Genomic DNA, 21,228 nt, shown 5'->3' on the forward strand with positions numbered 1-21,228 from the left:
TAATATTGAAGCAAATTTACTCTCCAAAAACTGTTGACACTAAATTATTATTCTTAACAACTAATTTTCGCATCTGGGGCCCTAGAGTGGGTTCCAAAGGACGATGACTGCAGAACAGAGACAACCCAAGTCAAATCAAACCTAAACCAAACAAGGGCCGAAGTCAAAACCACAATGGTTTATTTAAATTCAGAATCATTACAGAAGGCAAAAATAGCTTTTTGTTTGAAAAAAAGCAAAATAATGGGAATTAACATAGGGCTCAGTCTCTATTGTAGTGAAATAGCCAGAACCAGATACCGTGTAGCACAAGGCAAAATAAAGCATTAATAAGAGAATTCGAAGTATTGCATCAAAGGCCAGACCAATCTGGAGACTGATCTTCTAAGTAAAGGAAAAGGCTACTCTGTAAAATATTCTAAGTTCAAAATTAGATAAGTCTACCATGGAGGGCCTTATTAAGATGTTGGGTGGACTTGCGTCTGTCCGACAATGCTGCGAGAAAGAGACCGTCTGACCATAGGTCGATGGTTCCGACATCCCAATTTGGATGCGACTGCCCATAGGGCGGTTGGAAACCTCCATTGTTCAATGGAAGCCAGTGCGGCGGGTGGGAGAGGCCGGCAGCACAAACTTCCATTGAAAAAGTTATGTTTTCAAACATCCCTGCACCGTGTGACAGGCACCACACGGTGCAGAGATGTTCAGTGTGGCACCATAGGTCAGAGGGCCTGCTGGGGGTTTCGGAAAGGCCGACATGGATTGGCTGTCAAACTGGCATCATAATCCCACACTGTCATTAAGGGATTATGAATTGTTTGTTATGCACCGACGGACTCAGTCTGTTGGAAAGCGTCAGACAGCCCCTCCGCCTGCTGCCTTCGACTGCACACATTGTAATTCATCAGTCGGACCGGAGCAGCAGATGGCCGTCGGACCGCCATAGTAATCAGGCCCAGAGTGTTCAGTATGAACGCAGAACTCTAGAATTTTCAAACAGAGAAATGGTATGAAACAAATGTCACATTTCAATATCCAATTGTAAACGCATCACGTGGAAAATGACTTTTACTCTGATATTAATGAATAGTACTGTATTGTGAATTGCAGAGAAAGCAAAGGAACATTTAAAAATTATCTACACAACCTTAACTAGCCAGAGCAAGTGGCCTTGAAAAGATGTAATCAAGCCGTGCTCCTTTCTCCAGGACTTTGAAGGAGAATACATTTAAAAGATACAACAAAAACAAGACTGTAAACCTACTTGAATTAAGGATACTTTCCAAAATTTTGATGGACACATTTTAACTAGAGCTGCATAGATGGAGCAATGAGAAACCATGTTCATTTTAAAATGTGAGAAATACAGCAAATAGAAGTGAATTATAGGCCTAGTCATGTCACTTTAAAAAGCTTTGTTATGATAAATGCAATAAAATGATATTCCCTATTCATGTTAATTAAACAAACGTTGTTAGTTATTTCTAAATTTACTATGACATCACCAATACTGAAATCTGTGATCGTTCATCACAATGCTGAATCAGCCACTACTCCATTTACCCAATTTAGAAAATGTGTATTGGGATTCTTTTAGTTCAGAATTGTTTTTATTAACCCCTTAAGCGCGGCGCGGATTTCCGCGCCACGCTGAAGATTCCGTGCGCAGGCGGGGCCATGACGGAACGGTTCCGTCATGCGCACAGCGCAACTGACGTGCATGACGGAACCGCTCCGTCATGCGCGTCGAAGGGGTTAAAGGTAAAGGTAAAAAGGTGGCAAAAAACAATACATGGTTTCAAGCATGAAACAATACAAATGTATCCAGCATAAATACAAAATGAGGATAAAAAATAAAATCACAGCAAAAGAAAATCAGGATTGGCACAGCTCACAATTATATAAAGAAATAGAACAAGAAAAATCATGGAGGTTTAAGTACTTCCTGCTGAGATGGGATTGGTGAAAAATGTTGCAATGCACATTTATCAAAGAAGGTTGTAACAGGTGACCATAACTGAAGTTGTTTCGTAGCCATTTGTAAAGGAAAAACAAGAAACGTATCCAATCTATGATCGTGACAAACCTCATACCACCAAGCTTTGTAAGAAATTTTTGCAAAATCTTTCCAATTTCTTGTAATCTGCTGAAAAGCAACTGCTATTAACAAATCTACAATTTTAACATTAATTTCACAATTATCCCAAACTGGTGAGAGACTCCCCAAGAAAATGTCCCCTACGAAAAATGGGAAATTGGTGCCAAAAATTGAGTTAATTTGAGACCAAACCGGTTTCCAGAACTTATATACAAGTGGGCAAGAAAAAAGCATATGAAAAAAAGTAGCATCAGGAGATGTACAAGATCAACAAGTATTTTGTACAGTGGGGAACCTTTTATTTAAAGTGTGTGGCGATAGCAAAATCCTATTATATACTTGCCGTTCATGAAGTTTTGTGTATTTTAATCCAAATCTTGTTCCACATCGGTAGGGACCAAACTACATTAAAATCTGTCTCCCAAGCAATTTCAATCTTGGATTTTTGCCTCGATATACCTGTAGACTGAAGGAAAGTATATAAAGTGGAAGCTTTAGGCTTGGTGCGTAGAAGAGTGGACAATCCAGTATGCAAGGCAATAGCTGGAGAGTCGGCAGAATTACTAGCAAGTTGATTGTATATGTCAAATACTGTGGTACGGAGAATATAATGTTTAGAAATGAAAGAGGCAGGCAAATTATAAAATTGCCGAAGCAAAGAAAAAGAAACAAACTCATTATCTGAAAACAAATGGTGGACCCGGAACAAACCATGTTGCCTCCATGTTTTCCAATAAAAGGGCTTATGTATTAGTAAAGTTTTATTGTGCCAGATGGTGGAGGCTAAAAAAGGAGTCAAGAGTATCATGAATCAAAGGATATAAAGGGCAAAGAGGTTTGAAGTGAGTTTAAATAGGGGAGTGGATAAAGTTTGGGGTTTACGAGAAAGAGGGATATTCTGTAAATGAAAAAGGGGATAAAAGCGAACTTTCAACTGATATCCATAAAGGACAATCTGCTGTGGAGTCAAGTAACCAGTATGAAGCCTGCCGTAATAAGTATGATTTGTGATAAAGCAGGAAAATTAGGAAAATAAACTCCTCCCTCAGCTTTAGGACGTGTTAACTTGGAAGTAGACAAGCGGATTTTTTTGTTGTTCCATAGAAAGGAGGATAGTACTGAATAAATAGATTTGAATAGTTTAGTAGAAATTGGGACCGGAATATTGGAAATGGTATATAGAATTATAGGGGAAAGCATCATCTTTATAGTATCTAAACGGCCCCACCAGGAAAGGTAAAGGGGGTGCCATTTAGTAGTAAGCTCTGAATGATTTTTAAAACAATTATTCATACAAAAGGTTACAGTGTCTTTTATTGTGGGCTTGAAGTATAGACCTAGATATTTGATATGGGAGGACTTCCAAGTAAAATTGGTTGAAATAAAATCAGCTTTAAAAGTAAATTTAGTCCGAGGTAAAATTTCACATTTATCACTGTTTAATTTATGCCCTGAGATCAGTGAAAAGGCATGTACTTTAGAAAGGCGGGAATGGACTCAGTAGGATTGGAAATGAAAAGCAAAATATCATCCGCACATGCTGCAAGTTTGATATTAGTATTTGGTGCCTGAAAACCGTATATTTGTGCATTTTGACGAATTTTCGAGAGAAAGGGTTCAAGAGCTTGGTTAAAAAGAAAAGGGGATAGGGGACAACCCTGGCGCACTCCTCTGCCAAGACTAAAAAAAGAAGATATGAGACCATTGGCACAAACAGCAGCATGCAGATTGGAATGTAAAAGGGAGATTAGGGATATGAATTTAGGGCCAAAGCCAAACCATTTGGGAGTGTAAAATAGGTATTGCCGTTCAACTCTATCAAATGCCTTCTCAGCATCTAGCGCTATAGCTGCAAGAGACTGTTTTAAATACGGAGCTTAAAAAATAATCTCGTATTATCACTAATAACTCGCCCTTTCACGAAACCAGACTTCTCCTTGCCCAAAATGGATGACAAAATAGGTTCTAAAGGCAATTGCCTTAGACAAGATCTTGTAGTCTATGTTGACAAGTGATATGGGTCTATAGTTTTTACAATATTTCAAATGTTTACCTTCTTTGGGAATTAAGCATATGTGAGCATCTGAGAAAGAGCCCGCCGATTTCTCCAAAGAGGCAAAGGAATTGATCAAAAGGTACAATTTAGGCAATAATAACTTAGAGAAATGAAGATAAATTTCGACAGTGAAACCATCCGGTCCAGGTGCCTTGTCTTTCTAAGTGTTGGAGTGCAACCAAAAGTTCTTGTTGTGTTATATCTGTTTCTAAGGAAGACAAAGCGGGGGAGTTCTGCTGAGATGTTTGTATGGAGGAAAAGAAGGTTGACAGCATGTGGCTAGTAGGATTTGTTTCAGAAGCGTATAATGATTTGTAAAAGAGCGAATTCACCCAAAATTTCTACATCTTTGAGTTTTAAAATAGAATTACTATCATAAATAGAGTCAATATTTGGTTTTCAGGTAATTAGCTAAAAAATGTCCCGCCCTATTCTTCCCACCATAATATTTTGCGCTAGACTTCAGTAAATACAGTGAGGCATTTTCAGTTGATTCCTTATTAAAGTTTAATTTTGCTTTTATAAGGGTGTCAAGAACAACTTTCGAATTAGATGTATAAAAAGAATGCTCCAGTCTCTTGATATGCTGCGATAAAGAGTGCGAACGCTTGCGAGCAATATTGCGTTTTCTGGCCACAAAACTCATAATAAAATCTCTTGCTGAAGCCTTAAAGGCATCCCATATAGTGGAGAAAGGTAGAGATTTAGTGTAATTTATGGAAAAATATTCCTCAACAAAGGCAGAAAATGAGGAGGAGAATGTTGGATCCAACAGAAGGAAGTTATTAAATCTCCATCTTCTAGGGGTATTAACTTTAGGTAAAATGTCCAAATCAATTGAAATAGGGGCATGGTCCGATAATAATATAGGCCCTATTTCTGCATTCGTAAGTGCTTGTGAGATATTATGGGACACAAAAAAGTAGTCGATACGTGTTTGAGAGTGATGCACAGGGGAATAAAAAGTATATTCTCTAGTGGTTGGATTACACAATCTCCAAGCATCTAAAAGTTTGTGCTGTGGAATAGCTTGAACAAAAGATTTGTGGCTTATTGGGAATAAATGAGACTTTAGAGTTTCTATCCATTTGGGATTAAAGTCTAGGCTTGGAAAAAGATCAGAATTATAAAAAGTAGATGGATGAGCAAAATCTGGAAACAATGTAAGCAACTTTAGCCTCAAAGTACAGAGAAAGTGTATCTCACATTTGTAATAAATGTTCTACCATATGAAAAGTATAAGAAGTCTTTGATGGAGACTGAACCAATGAAAACAATTGCTTAAAGATGGTATTCATACAAAATATTGAAATTAAAATATCGTCGTACCAAAATATCATCTCCAAAATATTGTGATATGGGAATATCGACTGCAAGAATATCGTTGTCCAGAATATCTATTTTTAAGGTAAGTAATATCGATTTTTAAAATATCGAAGTCATTGATATCGTTTACATAAATATAGGGCCTGTTTACTAGTTTGGCACAGCGGAGCCGGCACAATGCCACCTCCGCTGTGCCAAACCTGTGCATGGATGACCGGCCGTTTTACAAGTTGAACTTGTGACAAGGGTTATACTCATAAAATGGCTGGTGGTCCACTACCCTTCCCATGGAAAACAGACACTGAAATGAGAACGGCAAAAAAGTTCCATCACGGCATGGAGAGTGATGTTCATGCTGTGCTGGAACTTTGGTGGCATACAGACATGGGGCACATGTTGGACCCCCCTGAATGTAGCCCCATGGCAGGGGGCACATCGGAGACCTGTAGGCCCCCTTTGTTTCTGCACCACCAGCTGGCGCTGCAGAAACTCAAAATGTGTAATTAATTATGTTAAATTGTGCAATTTTATTTTTAATTTACATTTTAGGTGCAGGTTGTGAGGTTTATAGGGGTAAAGGATGGAAAGTAATTTAAATTTACTTAATTAATATTTTTTTTAGTTAATATCATTTATTATTTTGATAATTCATTATTTTAATTGTGTGTATAATGTTTTTTTACAATTTTAGGTGCAGGCTATGGGGGCTTATAGGGGTACAGGGTGAGAAGTTAACTAATTCTAATTACTGAATAATTCACTGTTAATTATTAATTATTTAATTGATAATTGTTAATTGGTTAATTACTTTTTTTATGTTTGGCGTGTGTGGTTTGCTGGGGTACAGGGTTAGAAGTAAATTAACGATGTAATTCATATTTAGGGGCCGATTCCGATGCGGTTAGGATGGCTCTGACCAGGGGCCATCCTAACCGCATCGGATGTGCCCATTTGGATTCCTTTCCGACCGAGCCATTTCAATGGGCTCCATCGGAAAGGAATCCGACTCGGTTTTCCAAGGTGCTTGCCACGGGGTGCAGGGATGAACTACACCTCTGCTCTTTCAATGGGAGCATGCATGCTCCCATTGAAAGGTATGGTCTGAAACCGGCGACAAGAGGTCGTTCGGTTCCAGTTCCTGACCAATGTCGGACTGACTCCGGTCCGTTTGCATCTGCAGTAACCTTTGTCTCATCAAAATCAATCAAAAACAAACCAGATAATGTTCTGGCTCGCGACAAAGCAACATATGCCATACCCTCTTTAAATACAGTAGATCAAATGTTCACCAATGCACTGTCTACACTTAATCCTTGAGATTTATGAATAGTCACTGCATATGCCAGAGAAAATGGAAATTGTTTCCTACGGACATATAAATCTTTAACAAGCAAAAAACGAACTGAACAACAACCAATTTCTTTAACTTCCATCAATCTGATCAAATTTAATTTTTAAAAATTCAATTCCTTCTTTTTTCTGATAATTCACAAAATCCACCACTTTGCCCATTGCACCATTAACTAAACCTTTCTCTACATCCAAATTACGCCTTCAAATTACCCGACAGTTTACACACGCATACAGTGTCTTTTCCAAACCAGCAGTTTTATATATTTTTTTTCTAAGCAATCTAGTTTTGATCTCAACTTACCCGTCAAAATAATAGTGATTCCTTCATGTAGTATTTTATCAATGGCTTCCATTTTTACAATTTCTTCATTTTCCAATTTTGATAATTCTTCGTTGAATATTGAACACTCGCGCAGTGTCTGCATTAAGCAAATCACTGACTTATTTTTAGCAATTTCCACGTACACTTTTGCAGGAACTGCATTTTAATTTGGAAAGACATGGCAAAGTAATCGACTCTCCAAAGCTTCTTTCCCTTTTTTTGAAAGAATTCCAATTCTTATATCTTGAAGAATACTTCCATATTCAGCATCATTTGCCTGTCGCATATTTGTTTTCAGTTCTTTGTATTCAAAATTACTCCAAATGTTTACATTACCAACACTACCAAGAGACTTTCTGGTATCTTCATGGGCAAGTGTTTTAAATACCGGTTGTCCTTTTACCGATGTCAGTTGCAGTAGATCTCCAAAAACTATGACGTGTTTTCCTCCAAATAACACGTCATACTCTGTTTTAAGAATTTGCTGCATTCTTAAATGCACAAAGGCAAGCATCAAGTTTGAAACCATGCTCACCTCATCAATAATGAAGTTTCATTTTCTTCAGCACTCTTGAAACTTCACAACAAGCTTTTCCAGAGAGCTTGTGGTATTCCAATTTGTTCTCATGCTCTACTGGCAGCATTAGTAAACGATGTAAAGTAATTCCTTTAATGTTATGTGCTTCCAACCCAGTTGAAGCAGTGACAACACAAGACAAATGCGACTCAGTTTTTTGCAGATAACTTGTAATTACTTTAATTAAGAAACTCTTTCCTGTTCCAGCTTGACCACTCACATACATTCGAATAGGTTGAAATGATGTACATGAGCACACGGTTTTCATGAAGTAATCCATGGTCAATCTGCTCTTTCACTTGCTGATATATTTGTTTCTGTTCAACATTTAGTTGCTCTTCCAAGTTTCCTAACTGTATTGCATCTTCTTGTGCTTGATACATTGCTGTTTCCACCTCATTCATTGCAATCACTGCTTCATTTTCAACAATTGGTTGTCCTAGTGGATCTTGACTCAGTGCAGCAGAACTTTGACTGTCTTGAGAACTGTCTCTAGCAATCTCCGCTGCAATTTTAGCTTATTGATCAATTTCATCATTCAACATTTTGACATAATTTGCGAAAGCACTGCATTGTATGCTATCTTTACAAGCATTAAATGAATCTTCATAGCTGAAAAATCTCCAAGTAATTCCAGTTCAGAACCGCATGGTTTGAACATTTGCAAAAGGGCTAAATAGTAAAATTCCCTTTTGTCACCAGTGTCGCAACTCAGTTTTCTGTGATTAATTAAATTTCCCTTCCTTTGTTTCACCAGACATCCTTCACAATCAATCACTCCATATTTTCCATCGTTGATGTTCTCTGTAATATTCCATTTAAAAGTGTAGTTTTGCAGCACTTCATATAGACACATGTTCTCAAGATGATGACTTATCTTTGGATAGTATGTGTCCAACATATTGGTTTTCAAAATATCTGTACTTTCAGGGTAATTTTCTGCTAAATATTCAATTTCTTGAACCGATTTCGCATTCCTGCAAGACCTAGACTCACCCAAATGATTCTTCTACTTTTGGAATATAGACTTGCAGATGATAACCGATCTGAACATTCATATGCTACAATTTCACGATGCGATAACATCTTCAAACTGAAACTGTATAATTTCTTACTTACTCTTCTCGTGAGAAATCACTTCCCACATTTCTTTCAATTCAGTCTTTTCTGATTTAGTAATAGAAGACGTTACATATCGAGCAACAGCAATGGAATTGTCTGCAACATACTGAATATCCATGTTAGCATTCCACATGGATAAAATAACTGGATTGTAGTCCTGTATGTATTTTGATTCTTCGCTTCTTCTTAAGTTGTAGGTGTTTTTTGGAGACTTTCTTGTGATGGTATGTCATACAGCTGACAAACTGTTCACTCTTCCTTTGGCTAATACAGGACGTGGAAATGTAAAACGACATTTGGTATAGAACTTATCCTTTGACTTGTACTTTCGTCGACCGTATTTTCCACACCTGTGGCCTTGAAATCGTAAGACTTGTTGTTTTAAGTTTTTCTCTTCTCTGCTATTTGGAAGAGCACATGTAGCATAATCTTCAATGAAAGACAAAACAGTTTCATCTGAATCTGTTCCAAATTTGGGGGCGTCCTTGACCCATAACAACATATGTATGTGAGGAGCACCTCTTGCTCGATACTCCTTTCTCCAAAAGAAATCCACAACTTCTCCAAGAGGAGGATTCTTTTTATTGCAGATGAAACACATCATAGCTTCAAATCTATGATTGAAATATCTGCATACATTGACAGGATCCAAAGAGCACAATTCTCCAGATGTCTTGTATTCAATATTTTTTATATTGGAATTTGCCTCTCGAAGAAATTCAAGTAAATCATCCCAAGCATACTCAGCACAGCTTAGTGTAACAAACCATGTAGGAGTTCCCAAGTTCCGTAGCATACATTTCAGTTCTCCATGTCGACGGTACCAATATTCATTAGTCCCACGCTGACATGCCATCAGATTAATCAACTGAGATTCTAAATGATCATCTCTCTGATGCACTTTATCCATAAAATCCTTTTTATGGATAAAGTTACATTTTGCAGATGCATTCCAGTTTTTAAAATGTGATTTAGTGCATATGAAAGTCCAGACAAGTCACTTTCAAACAGAAGATGAAACATGTAAGGGATACATTGTCAATCTTGGATCTTCTGCATATAATCTTGTTGTCCGATATTCAGATGCAGGAATCTGCACAGGACGTTCATCATATCGTCCACCTTTTCCTGTTGGAAACAAGTGCGGGAAACAACGAGCTTCCAAGCTCTCTTCCCATACACTCATGGGACTTCCTGTTGCTTTTTTCATTTGAAACAACTCAATTGTATTCCCCATCACCTCTTTGGAATGAAGTGGATGTACACTGTAATGTTCATAGATCCTTTCACATCTGGACCTGTCCATTATTTTTTAACAGATACAATGATGCCTTTTGCACTTTTCTAACATCCACTAACTCTTGCCAGATTTTCTTATTCTTAGTAGGAACACCATTAACTAGAATGACTAGTGACTCATTTTCTGCATGATCTACACCAATAGTTTCAACATTTTTCCTTAAATCTGATGGTAAATACACAACTCTTCATTTCAATCCTCTTTGCAACTCTGATGGAGGTAATTTACTTGTTTTGGGCTCCATACGAACAATAGCCTGAAACGGGTGAACACATTGTATCAGAATAGACTCATACGTATTTAAATCTATCAGCTCTGGAGGAATAGCAACCAACTCTAGATTATTCTGAACAGCTCTAGCAGGCATTTTATTCTAATCTAATTTATTATAACAATATTTGCAAATACGCTGCTCACATCCCAAATCAAAACAATCCTCTACCAAAAAATAAGTTGCAAATTCCATCCACTTATCATTATCTTCTATTTCACTTTTTAAATACAGATTGACACCCCTATTCTGATTTTTATAGTGACTTCGCCGACAACAAATACAAGAAACATTTGGGTGCCGATTCCGATCCGTTAAAAATATTCCCCGTACGAATCGTATCCGGATTTTTTTCCGTACGAATCGTATAAGTCCCGTACAAACTGGCAAGTACGATTCGTATGTGAAAAAGTCCATACAAATCGCATTGGGAAAATTCCCCGACACGTCCTCGGATCGGGAAAAGCCTCCGACACGTCCCCGGACAGTTTTACGTACGAATCGGAAAACTGAAGTCCGAGCGTGCAAGTACGATCCGTCCCGTCCGTCCGGAAAAAACACCGTACGGAGCGAACTTCTATAGCAACCATGGAGACGTCCAAACATGTGCCCGCATACGTGCCGAAAACCCCCCCCAGCCCCCCCCGTATGTACGTACTGTACCCCCAGCCCCCCGTATGTACGCGCTGTACCCCCAGCCCCCCGTATGTACGTGCCGTACCCCCAGCCCCCGTATGTACACGCCGTACCCCCAGCCCCCACCCCCGGAGGTATGGTGCATACCCCCACCCCCGGAGGTATGTTGCGTACCCATACCCCCACCCCTGTACCTCCGGGGGTGGGGTGGGGGTATGCACCGTACATACGGGGGGGTACGCACCATACCTAGTGGGGGTGGGTTGGGGGTACGCACCGTCCATACGGGGTGGTACGCACCGTACCTGTGGGGGTGGGGTACGCACCGTCCATACGGGGGTGGGGGTACGCACCGTACCTCCGGGGGTGGGGTGGGGGTATGCACCGTACATACGGGGGGGGCCAGGGGACGGCGCGTACATACGGGGGTTCTGGGGGGGTGTTCGGCGCATACCGGGCCCCCTTTTCCTCACGCTTTGCGGCGTACTTAGCTTTTCCGGCACTTTTTGGGTGCCGTAGAAATATTGCCGTCCGGAGTGCTGTCGGTACGAATCGTACTTGCTGGTACGTAGAAAGCTGCCTAACTCCGTACGAATGTCGCGTATGCGCTGTCCCGGATCACATTCGTATGTATTTTTCAGTCGGTCGGTGTTTTTTCCGATTCATACGGAAATGGTGTTTCCGTACGAATCGTACTTGCATGTTTGTACGGTCTTTTTCCCGGGTACGAGTCGGACGGAGAAAACGCTCCGTCCGACGATTCGTACCCGGTTTTTCCAGGATCGGAATCGGCACCTTGGTCTTTCACCTGAAATTACCTTCAACTTTTTGATTTCATCCTCAATTTTTTCTGTTATTACAGGTTCTACATTGTCTTCAACATTTTGTTCTACTAATGTGTCAGTTTCTTCACTCTCTTGCTGAGGCCCAAAGTAACAAAACTCAATATCCTCACAGACCTGCTTCACATCTGAAACTGACCCACGTAAAAGAGCACTGTTCAACTCACTTAACTTTAGTGCTGGACTTTTTGCATAATACAACCTTCTGAGTATGATGTACTGCCAGCATTCTGAAATGGTGAAAAACACTTTCACAAACTTTCCTAGAAAGACAAGCCAGAGAATGACCTTGCAAACCAGTATGTTTTCTCACTCTGCAAGGGTCTAGTCCTTGCAACAGCTTAATCTTTTGTTTTACACTTTTTTTAGTATAGACTCGTAAAAACTACATAATTTTTCAATAGATTCCTGTCGTACACTACTGCAATCCCAAGTGTACACAGGGTTTTTAGCACGTCTCCCTAAACTTCATCAGCTATCACTTCTTCTGCATTTCTTTCAACCATTTTCTCTTTCTCCATTGGACAACCATCACTAACCTCATAACCTCTACCACTGGTGTCAACTGCATACAATAATTTTTCACTTGGTGAATAACTCTTTAAAAAAAAAAGGCTCTGAACTAGAACTGTTTCCATTCTCCCAAAAGAAATGACATTTTTTTTTTATTAATAACTCTTTTCCTCCTACTTTTGGCCTTCATTACATATATTGGTTTATCTAGTGATCGAATTCTGTTTAACACTAAAATAAACAGTTTCCTTTTTACTTCAAAAGCCTTTTCCACAATGCTTTCAATATGCTTCTCTCTTTTTATATTTCTTCACATCTTTCAGCAAATTATGCACTACTCTCTTGTAAAATATTTTTTTGCGTAATTTCTTATACTGATTTTGTCTTCTTTTACCATACTTTATCTCCTTTGACTGAACATTTGCTTTTTTACTTTTCCTCTTATTTAGATTTTTTTTCTTACTTAAAAAATTCTCTGAAGTTGCAGCATTATCTACATTCTGTTTGCTCCTACAAACATTTTTAATAAATTGCTTCGTGATCTTACCAGAAGATTTTTTCCTTTTAGCCACATTATCTTGTTCATTCAATACTTGTGGTTGATGTTTCTTCAAATAATCCTCCTGTCTCTGTTCTTTTCTTCTTTTTTTTTTTCTGGCATAATTTCTCTATTTTAACGTTGAAAAACAGTATCTGCAAAAAAGAATCAGAAATAAATGTATATTAATAACTTTCAAATTTACAGTATTCCATTACTGTACAAACACAATTTATATAAAAAAAGACAAAAAAACTATAGCCCTGAACCACAAGTGTGATGATGATTAAAACACTACATACATAGTGCATACTACTTTGAAGCAGTTCATGCCCTAAAGCCTACCTCACTAAAAGACTACATGCTAACTGACTGAATGATTACCGTACTAAAAGGAGACACACTGGGTGAGTAACAGGGTGTTTGGTAGAAGTGTATGAATACTAACTGGGGAATTGAAGTTGTGAAAGACAACCGTGTAGCTGATTAGAGGACTGAATGCATACTGGATAGGCATTTAAAGCAGTTCATGTTCTAAGGCCTGGCTCACTGCATGAGTACTTGGGTACTGACTGAATGATTAGACTACAGCAAGGAGACTGCCTGGATGAATTTATAAGTGGTAGGCTTTTCGCACAGGGAATGGATTAGTACTTGGTACTGAATGGGTCACTAGAAGAGTGCAAAGGGAGTGACAGGATGTTTGCTGGACTATATGGATACTGACTAGAACATTGAAAGTGTAAAAGACAAGTGTCTAGGTGGTTAGAAGACTGCATGCATGGTGGATAGGGGTTTGAAGCAGTCCATGTGCTAAGGCCTGGCTCAGTGCATGAATACTTAGGCAGTGACTGAATCATTAGAGTACTGGAAAGACAGTGTCTTGGTGAATTTATAAGTGTTTGGGTTTTGGCACAGGGAATGGATTACTACATGCTGCTGAATGGGTCACTAGAAGACTGCAAAGGGAGTGACAGGGTGTTTACTGGAAGTGTATAGATACTGACTAGGGAATTGAAGGTGTGAAAAACAACTGTGTAGGTGGTTACAGAACTACATGCATACTGTATAGACATTTGAAGCAGTCTATTTGGTAATGAATGGTTCACAACATAAGTACTTAGAAACTGACTAAATCATCAGACTACTTCTAGGACAGTGCCTGGGTAAACATTTTAAATTTACAGTTCTGGTGCAGTGAAGACAATACTACATGGTACTGCACTTTAGTGTCAAAGCATGGCTCATTTTATCAATGCATTAGCAAACACTGGCTTCTAATGCTCCTAAAACTTGACAACATGACATGTTTTAAAACAGTTATCTGTCAGCAAATACACGATGTTACCAAACGCTTCTCTCACAGTGGTTCCCAAATGCACACAGACTCAGTGTGATTCTAGACCAGCACCACTATCCCTAGGAGTTTACCAAAACTCATTCACTACAGTGGAAGTGGTAAGGGAACTGAACACAATCTATATATTTCACAACTGCACTTTACTGTCAATGCCTGACTCATTTAATGAAAGCATAAGCCATAACTGTCTACTAATGCTACTAAAACTTGACTACATGACCTGTTTTAAAACCGTTATCTGTCAGCAAATACACAATGTTACCAAATGCATTTCTCACATTGGTTCCCAAATGCACACACTCAGTGTGATTCTAGACAACAACCACTATCCCTACGAGTTTACCAAACCTTATTTACTACTATGGAAGTGGTAAGGGAACTGCACACAATGTGCATATTTCAAAAGTGCACTTTTGTGTCAAAGCCTGACTCATTTAATCCATGCGTAAGCAAAGACTGGCTTCTAATGCTACTAAAACTTGACAACATGACAGGTTTTAAAAGAGTTGTCTGTCAGCAAATACAAGATGTTACTAAATGCTTCTCTCACAGTGGTTCCCAAATGCACACAGGCTCTCTGTGTGATTCCAGACAAACAACACTATCCCTTGCACTATACCACAACACATTTCTTCATCTACAAGGAGTACTACATTTTACTGCAGAAACATAACTCATTTCACAAATTCATAAACACTGACTGGTTTCTAATTCTACCAAAATATAAAAACTGCATAGTTATCTGTCTACAAACGCATGAAAAAAACAAATCCTTATCACAAAATGGTTTCTACATGCACACACACTGTCAATAAGATTGTAGAGAAAAAAAAGTACTCCCTACACTTTAGCAGAATAAATACATTAGTCTGATTAAAATAAAAATAGTCTACATACATCCCCTCACAATTAAATATCTCACCTTTCAAGATGTTTTGTAGATTAAGAAGTATATCAGTCACACACCAGATTTTCTTATACAGAATCTCTGCACTGTGCACCTGTCAGCAGAACCAAAGAATGGCAAAGTTTCCCTCATTTTCCACACATATACATGTGAACATCAAATCACATTCCTTCCCACATAAATTCAAAAGCACACATTTCTATTGGTTAAACATTTCAACCCTTTCCAAATGACAAACTTCAACCCTTCCCCCAATCTGCCTTCTGCCCGTTACCATAGAAACAGGTCATGGAACACTGTACTGAGCACACAGGTCACAAGTTCAGCACACACAATGTTGCCAATCAAAACAGCAAGTGTGCTTGACTTCTCAACATATCAGCTTATCATATATAATGTTCCTTACAATCAGTTTTTGTTAACCAATAAGAATCATGCGTTTAAAAAACAGAAATATGCACCCTACCTTTCAGTGTAGAAGGTTGTCAAACAACCAATGATTTCTTGTCTTTTTTCAAAATTGCATCTAAGCCACCATTTTAGAAACATCTTACTTTCCAAACTGCCATTCCATTTACAGAGACCATCTGAGTGCATCCAGACCTCCTTACAAGATGCTTACAGTGTGGATTGTGGGACACAGCTACATTTTCTGGAGCCAAAGGTATGCAGAAAACAAAGGCATTCACAAAACCTAGGTTTGCCAAATGTAGACATTAAATGGATTGGACAGAGAGGGTTAAAGTAGCCCCAATTGATGCCATTGGTGAAATCCTTCATGCAAATCCAACACCCTGACCTCATAGTGCACTGTGGTGGCAATGACCTAGGCACTTTGACTGGGGTAGGTCTGGAAATGCTTATGAAGGATACCTTTGCAGAACTGATTTCACTTTTCCCTAAAACTGCCTTTGTGTATTCTAACATATGCCAAAGGCAGAAATAGAACTGGTCCGATCATTTTTGTCCACATTGAGAAAGCTAGGAAACGTGAATAAATCAGTTTCTGCTTTTCTCCGAGACCACAGAATGGGGTCCATTTACAATAACAATCTGCGCTTTCATATGCAAGAGATGTATAGGAGAGATGGAGTACACTTTACTGAAGAAGGAAACCGAGTCTTCCTCAACAACTTTAGACTCTGTATAGGTAGGTACTTATAAGTTCCAAAAACTCTCAATGAACACAACAGCTCATTTTAGAGCCACTCAAGAACAAAACACTTAAGCTCAATCTCCCAACAATTTCATTTTTTTTCCCTTGGATCCGCGAACCCACCGCGAGAGAATCCGAGCATCCAACGCGATAGGATGCGCGCACCGTTCGCGCATTCGCCGTTTAAAAAAAAAAAAAAATGGGGGGCCCCAGGGGGTCCTTCTAGGACCCCCTAAGCACCTCTAGAGGGTCAGAGTATTTCCACTCTGCCTCCTTTATGTTTTACACACTTTTTCCCCTTGCTTCTTCAGCCTTGCTTCTACCGAGGCAGAAAATGGCCGCCAACAGTTCCTGGTTTCGAATGTAGAGACACTCGACAGCCAATTAGCATTCAGCGCGCGATCGGGAGGGTGCGCGCTCGGTTCAGGGAGGGTGCGCTTACGGTGCGGGTACGGTCTGCGGATCCTCCGCGGCCATAGATATTTATGTACTTTTAACTCTAATTTTCTCAGGGACTACTGAACGGATTCACACCATATATGCAAAAGGCACGAGCCCGAACTGAGGACTACCTCTTTGCCAAATTTGGTGTCATTCCGTTCAGCGGTTCGGGCTGTAGCTGCAACAACAGATTCTATGGGAAATTGCATGGGGAAAACGTGTTTTGGGACCCCCCTTTTTTCTTGGCCCCCGCTTGACGAATCACCATGAAACTTTCAGGGTAGGAGCGGAGCGGAGCTGGCCAAAAGTTTGGAAAATTTTGCGAAGATTCGTCAATCGGCGCCAAAGATATTCCCAATAGAATGTTGCAGATTTCCTATGGAAAATAGGTCCTAACTATCTACTATATATATATATATATATATATATATATATATATATATATATATATATATATATACGCTGAAGCCTTCGCCACTGCAATCACTCAGCTTTAACAGACAATGCAGACCTGAAATCTGTGCAAAGTTTTTTTATTATAAACCCTTTGTGTCCGCCATGACGCGTTTCGGCCTCAAAGATGCCTTGATCACATGACGCTTCAAAGGAATGGTGCAGTATTTAAAGTGCTACGTGCGTTGAAAACATTAACTGACGTGTATCACATGGTCAATAGAAAAAACACAGATACATAATAGGCAAGTGCCTAAGTCTGATTCAAATATTGCACTGATTACAAATCTAGATGGAATAGGATATATAATAAACACACCATAATAAGATGATGAATGTTTAGGAAATTACAGTACTATTTCAGGGAAATGCATAAAATATTCATAAAACATTTATAAAAATACCTAAAATACCATAATAGCTTGAAACCATAAAATATAGGAAATTATTGTTTTTGTGGAAATAAATGATGCCGGTAATTGTTGAATCATTATCCCGTGATCAAGGTTCGGGTAACCGGACCGAAACGCGTTTGATGTGGCAAAAGCCTTTTTGCACGAACACATTTTCATAATCTGAATCCTGGAAGAGTGCGGTCTCTCATCGCCTAGGTGGTCATTGGAAGAATTGTTACCGGCGTGGCCCTGCCGGAAGAACACGCACCTCCCCTATCAAGCAGTGCCCTGCATCCAACTCTGGGCTAAATACGGAAAATATTCCAACAATGAGCCCTTAAGCTCTGAGAGGACACACAACGCACTCCCCACCATCCGGTTATGAAGCCTTGCTGACGCTCGCATTCCTGACCTTCATTCAATTAAAACCATGTCCGACGCGTTTCAAGGCTGTAGCGCCCCTTATTCATCGACTCTGCACAGAGGGGAGAGAACTCGCCGCTGCTTTCTTTCCGACCCTTTATTGAAGGAAAGACCGCCCCCAGTGGGCGTGGCACATGTCAAGACAACCAGCAGCATGCTGGTATTTGCGGTCCAGAAGAGGAATCGAGATTGTAGTCTCAAATAAAGTAATTGTCAAAAAAATGGCACCAAAGCTCCCCATATATAGAATTTGTTATAGTATTACATTATTTGTCAAATTCTTAAATTATATAATATAAATAAAAATATTAATTTAAGAAATATATATATAATATGTTTCTTTAACTATTAAATAAAGTGTGTTTGTTATATTTGTTGAAATATATCCTAAATCTATTATATTTTTGTTAAATTAATGTTACTATTTAATTTATTTAATATTTAAATGTATGTATATTTATAAAACGATATTTAATGCAATAATAATCACAACTAAATGTTTTTTTAATATGATTTTACTTACCATTATAAGTATATAATAAGATGATGGGTCTCTTTGGTAGATTTATGAGACATATGTTCTTTGATAAACGTAGAAACCTGGGATAGTGAAATGAGTTTGGCTAAGAGACTTCCATTCTGTGTGTCAGATCTCATCCATTTATAAGACAATACTTACTATAAAATTAATAACATTACTGGTGAGATCTTGCATCATTTACGTAGGGTGGATGGTCATTAAGAAGATGTAGATCCTACGTTTTTGCAGTCCTCATTGAAAATAGTGACGTCAGTGCCTCCATTTTGAAAGATTTTTCTTTGAACTCTCCCTTAGAACTTAGAGACCGTAGTACTGGAACCACTTTTTTCAATACCATTAAATCTTGTAAAGACTACATTTCAAAATATGAAGCTTTCAGAATTTACTCTAAGGACTGAGGTGTGAAGTTAGAGGGGGTACGGGAAGGTAATGCTGAGGTGTGGTTTAATGTTTAGATCTTGAATACGTTATGTCAGGCAATCTATTTTTAAAAGTAATTTTAGTTTGATCCATGTTGTAACTTGATCTACACTCCTGGGAAAGAATAACTTCAGCATTTGTTCGGCAATGCATGTTCTACTTGATTTAAAATGTGTCTTGACAGCTAGGTAATCATAGATGTTTGTGTGCTGTGCCTACAGTTAAAAGAATGATGGACACCGTATAGTATGCTCTCTGCAGTTGGTTACTTTTTAAAGAGGTACCCATATTTTCCAGCTGCCTAAGAAACATGTTGTTGGTAGGAAAGGTAGGAGAGGAGGTTCAAGGCAGGATGACTTGAGTTATCTCTGTAGCGGATGGTTCTTTTACACAAATAGAAATGTTGAACTATTTTCTACAAATCTATTTCTAGGTGATTGTTGTATCTAGTTATCTTACCTGTTAAAGGTATAGATATGTCTACTCTCCTTTAGATCTTTCTTGATATTTTTGTTTAGTTTTCTTTATTCGCATTTGGTATCAGGTAGATGCTTTCGATTGAATTCTTTCAGACTGCCCGTTTATTCAGGTTACCGCTTCCCTGCTGCTTGTTGTTTTGAAATGTCAACTAGCTTCTCAAGAGTATAGTTCACCCCAGCTCCATCACCTGATTATCCTGTGCATGCACTGGGAAGCTCAAGTGGTGCTTCCAAATATTTCAAGCCAGAGGTTACACATACACATTAAAATGGGGTGCGCAGTTCTTGGTACACCTCTCCCTAGTGGTGCAACCTTCGCAAGCTTTAAACCCCGAGGTCAGGCAAGATGACTTCTGCCAAATTCGTTTTTTTTAATTAGCTTCATCGATTAGGCAACTTTTCATTTGTGAAAAATTGTGCAAATATTTGATCTATGGGAGAAAAATACCACCTTTTGCATGAAAATTGCCACGTGAAAATTGTGTGCGAATTATTTTGTGCAAATTATTTCGAGGAAACTTCACCCACAGATGAAGTGCGTTTTTTTTTGCCCTTCCACGGTGAGGTTTCGGAGGGTGCAGAAAGTGACCCAATACCTGTCCGATGGAATCAACAGCTATTTCCTTTTCCCAAGGCGATCGGAGTGATGTATACTGTTTTATAGTCCTTTTCTAAGCCCACAGCACAGAATTTGTTACCCGGTTTTGGAAGAGTCGTAAATGAGCATTTTCTTTCTCCTCTCGTTCTCAAATTACTATGCAGTTGCCTCCAGATGTTTCCTGTACAATATTTTGCACTACATCATTTCTAAAGTCAGTATAATTTAATTTAATTAAACCAAGCCGATTCTGACATGCTCCTGTGTGATCTTTTGTCTATTTGATTTCTTTACAGATTTTGGTTGCCTTATGAACCTAACGATGAAAATGGACTCGAGCGGTGTGCAGAATTATCTCCAATTTACACCATAAATGGATGGAACGACGAAAACTGCAACTCGGACAGGATGAGCATCTGCAAACGACCAGCTGACGCATTTAGGATGTTTCTTTTTAATTAGGCTACTTTTACAGTGTGGTCACATCCCCCAGCAGCAGAGTTGTATTATGACAAGTGGGTATCGAATCTCTCTGGTTTCCAAGGGTCATCCAGTTCAGGATTTTTCTTAACTTTCTAGGACTAGTAGTCCATGCTTTATAATGGGATCAAAAGAACTATAAGTCCCAGGAAGCTAAAAAAAAAAAACACGCATTGAAAATGCAATAGGTCTCGCCTTTAAGTTAAAGCCATTTGCTTTGATAATGGATTTGTACAGCAAAGCAAATGATTTTAACTGAATTAAAGGCGAAACCTACTGCATTTTTTATGCTTGTTTCTCAATTGGGGGGGATCATTTGGTTGGTCAGACAATAGTGCTTTTTATGCCAACTGATTTGATATTGATATTGTTATTGATTTGGCCAACATTTGACATGGTGGTGGTGGTGGTGGTGGGTGGGTGGGGTGTGTGTGTGTGTGGGTGGTTTTTTTAAGGGTTCTGTATATGATGTGCCATTTGAGTATGGCCATTTGCAGGTAAGATTAGAATAATGGTCTGTGGTGTTTTTGTTGACAGTTTTCGGCTGTAAGGTTTGTTAACAAGGTGAAAACTGCCCGGACTCTGTCATGGATGGAAATATTTCTTTGCAGTCGGTTTGTG

At 38.9% G+C, this 21,228-nt stretch overlaps 1 protein-coding gene across 1 annotated transcript in view; it reads left to right on the forward strand.

The window, feature by feature from the left end:
* The window catches only part of LOC146809773 (C-type lectin domain family 4 member M-like), a 160,439-nt gene extending 139,438 nt beyond the window's left edge, over window positions 1-21,001 (forward strand). Inside the window, exon 6 of the mRNA XM_085616622.1 lies at window positions 20,424-21,001. Within this exon, the coding sequence (XP_085472748.1) occupies window positions 20,424-20,589 (166 nt within the window). The 3' untranslated portion in view covers window positions 20,590-21,001. The remainder of the gene's footprint in view (window positions 1-20,423) is intronic.
* Window positions 21,002-21,228: the final 227 nt, after the last annotated feature.

The sequence above is a fragment of the Triturus cristatus genome, chromosome 7 (assembly GCF_964204655.1).
Source record: "Triturus cristatus chromosome 7, aTriCri1.1, whole genome shotgun sequence".
Lineage (NCBI taxonomy): Eukaryota > Metazoa > Chordata > Amphibia > Caudata > Salamandridae > Triturus > Triturus cristatus.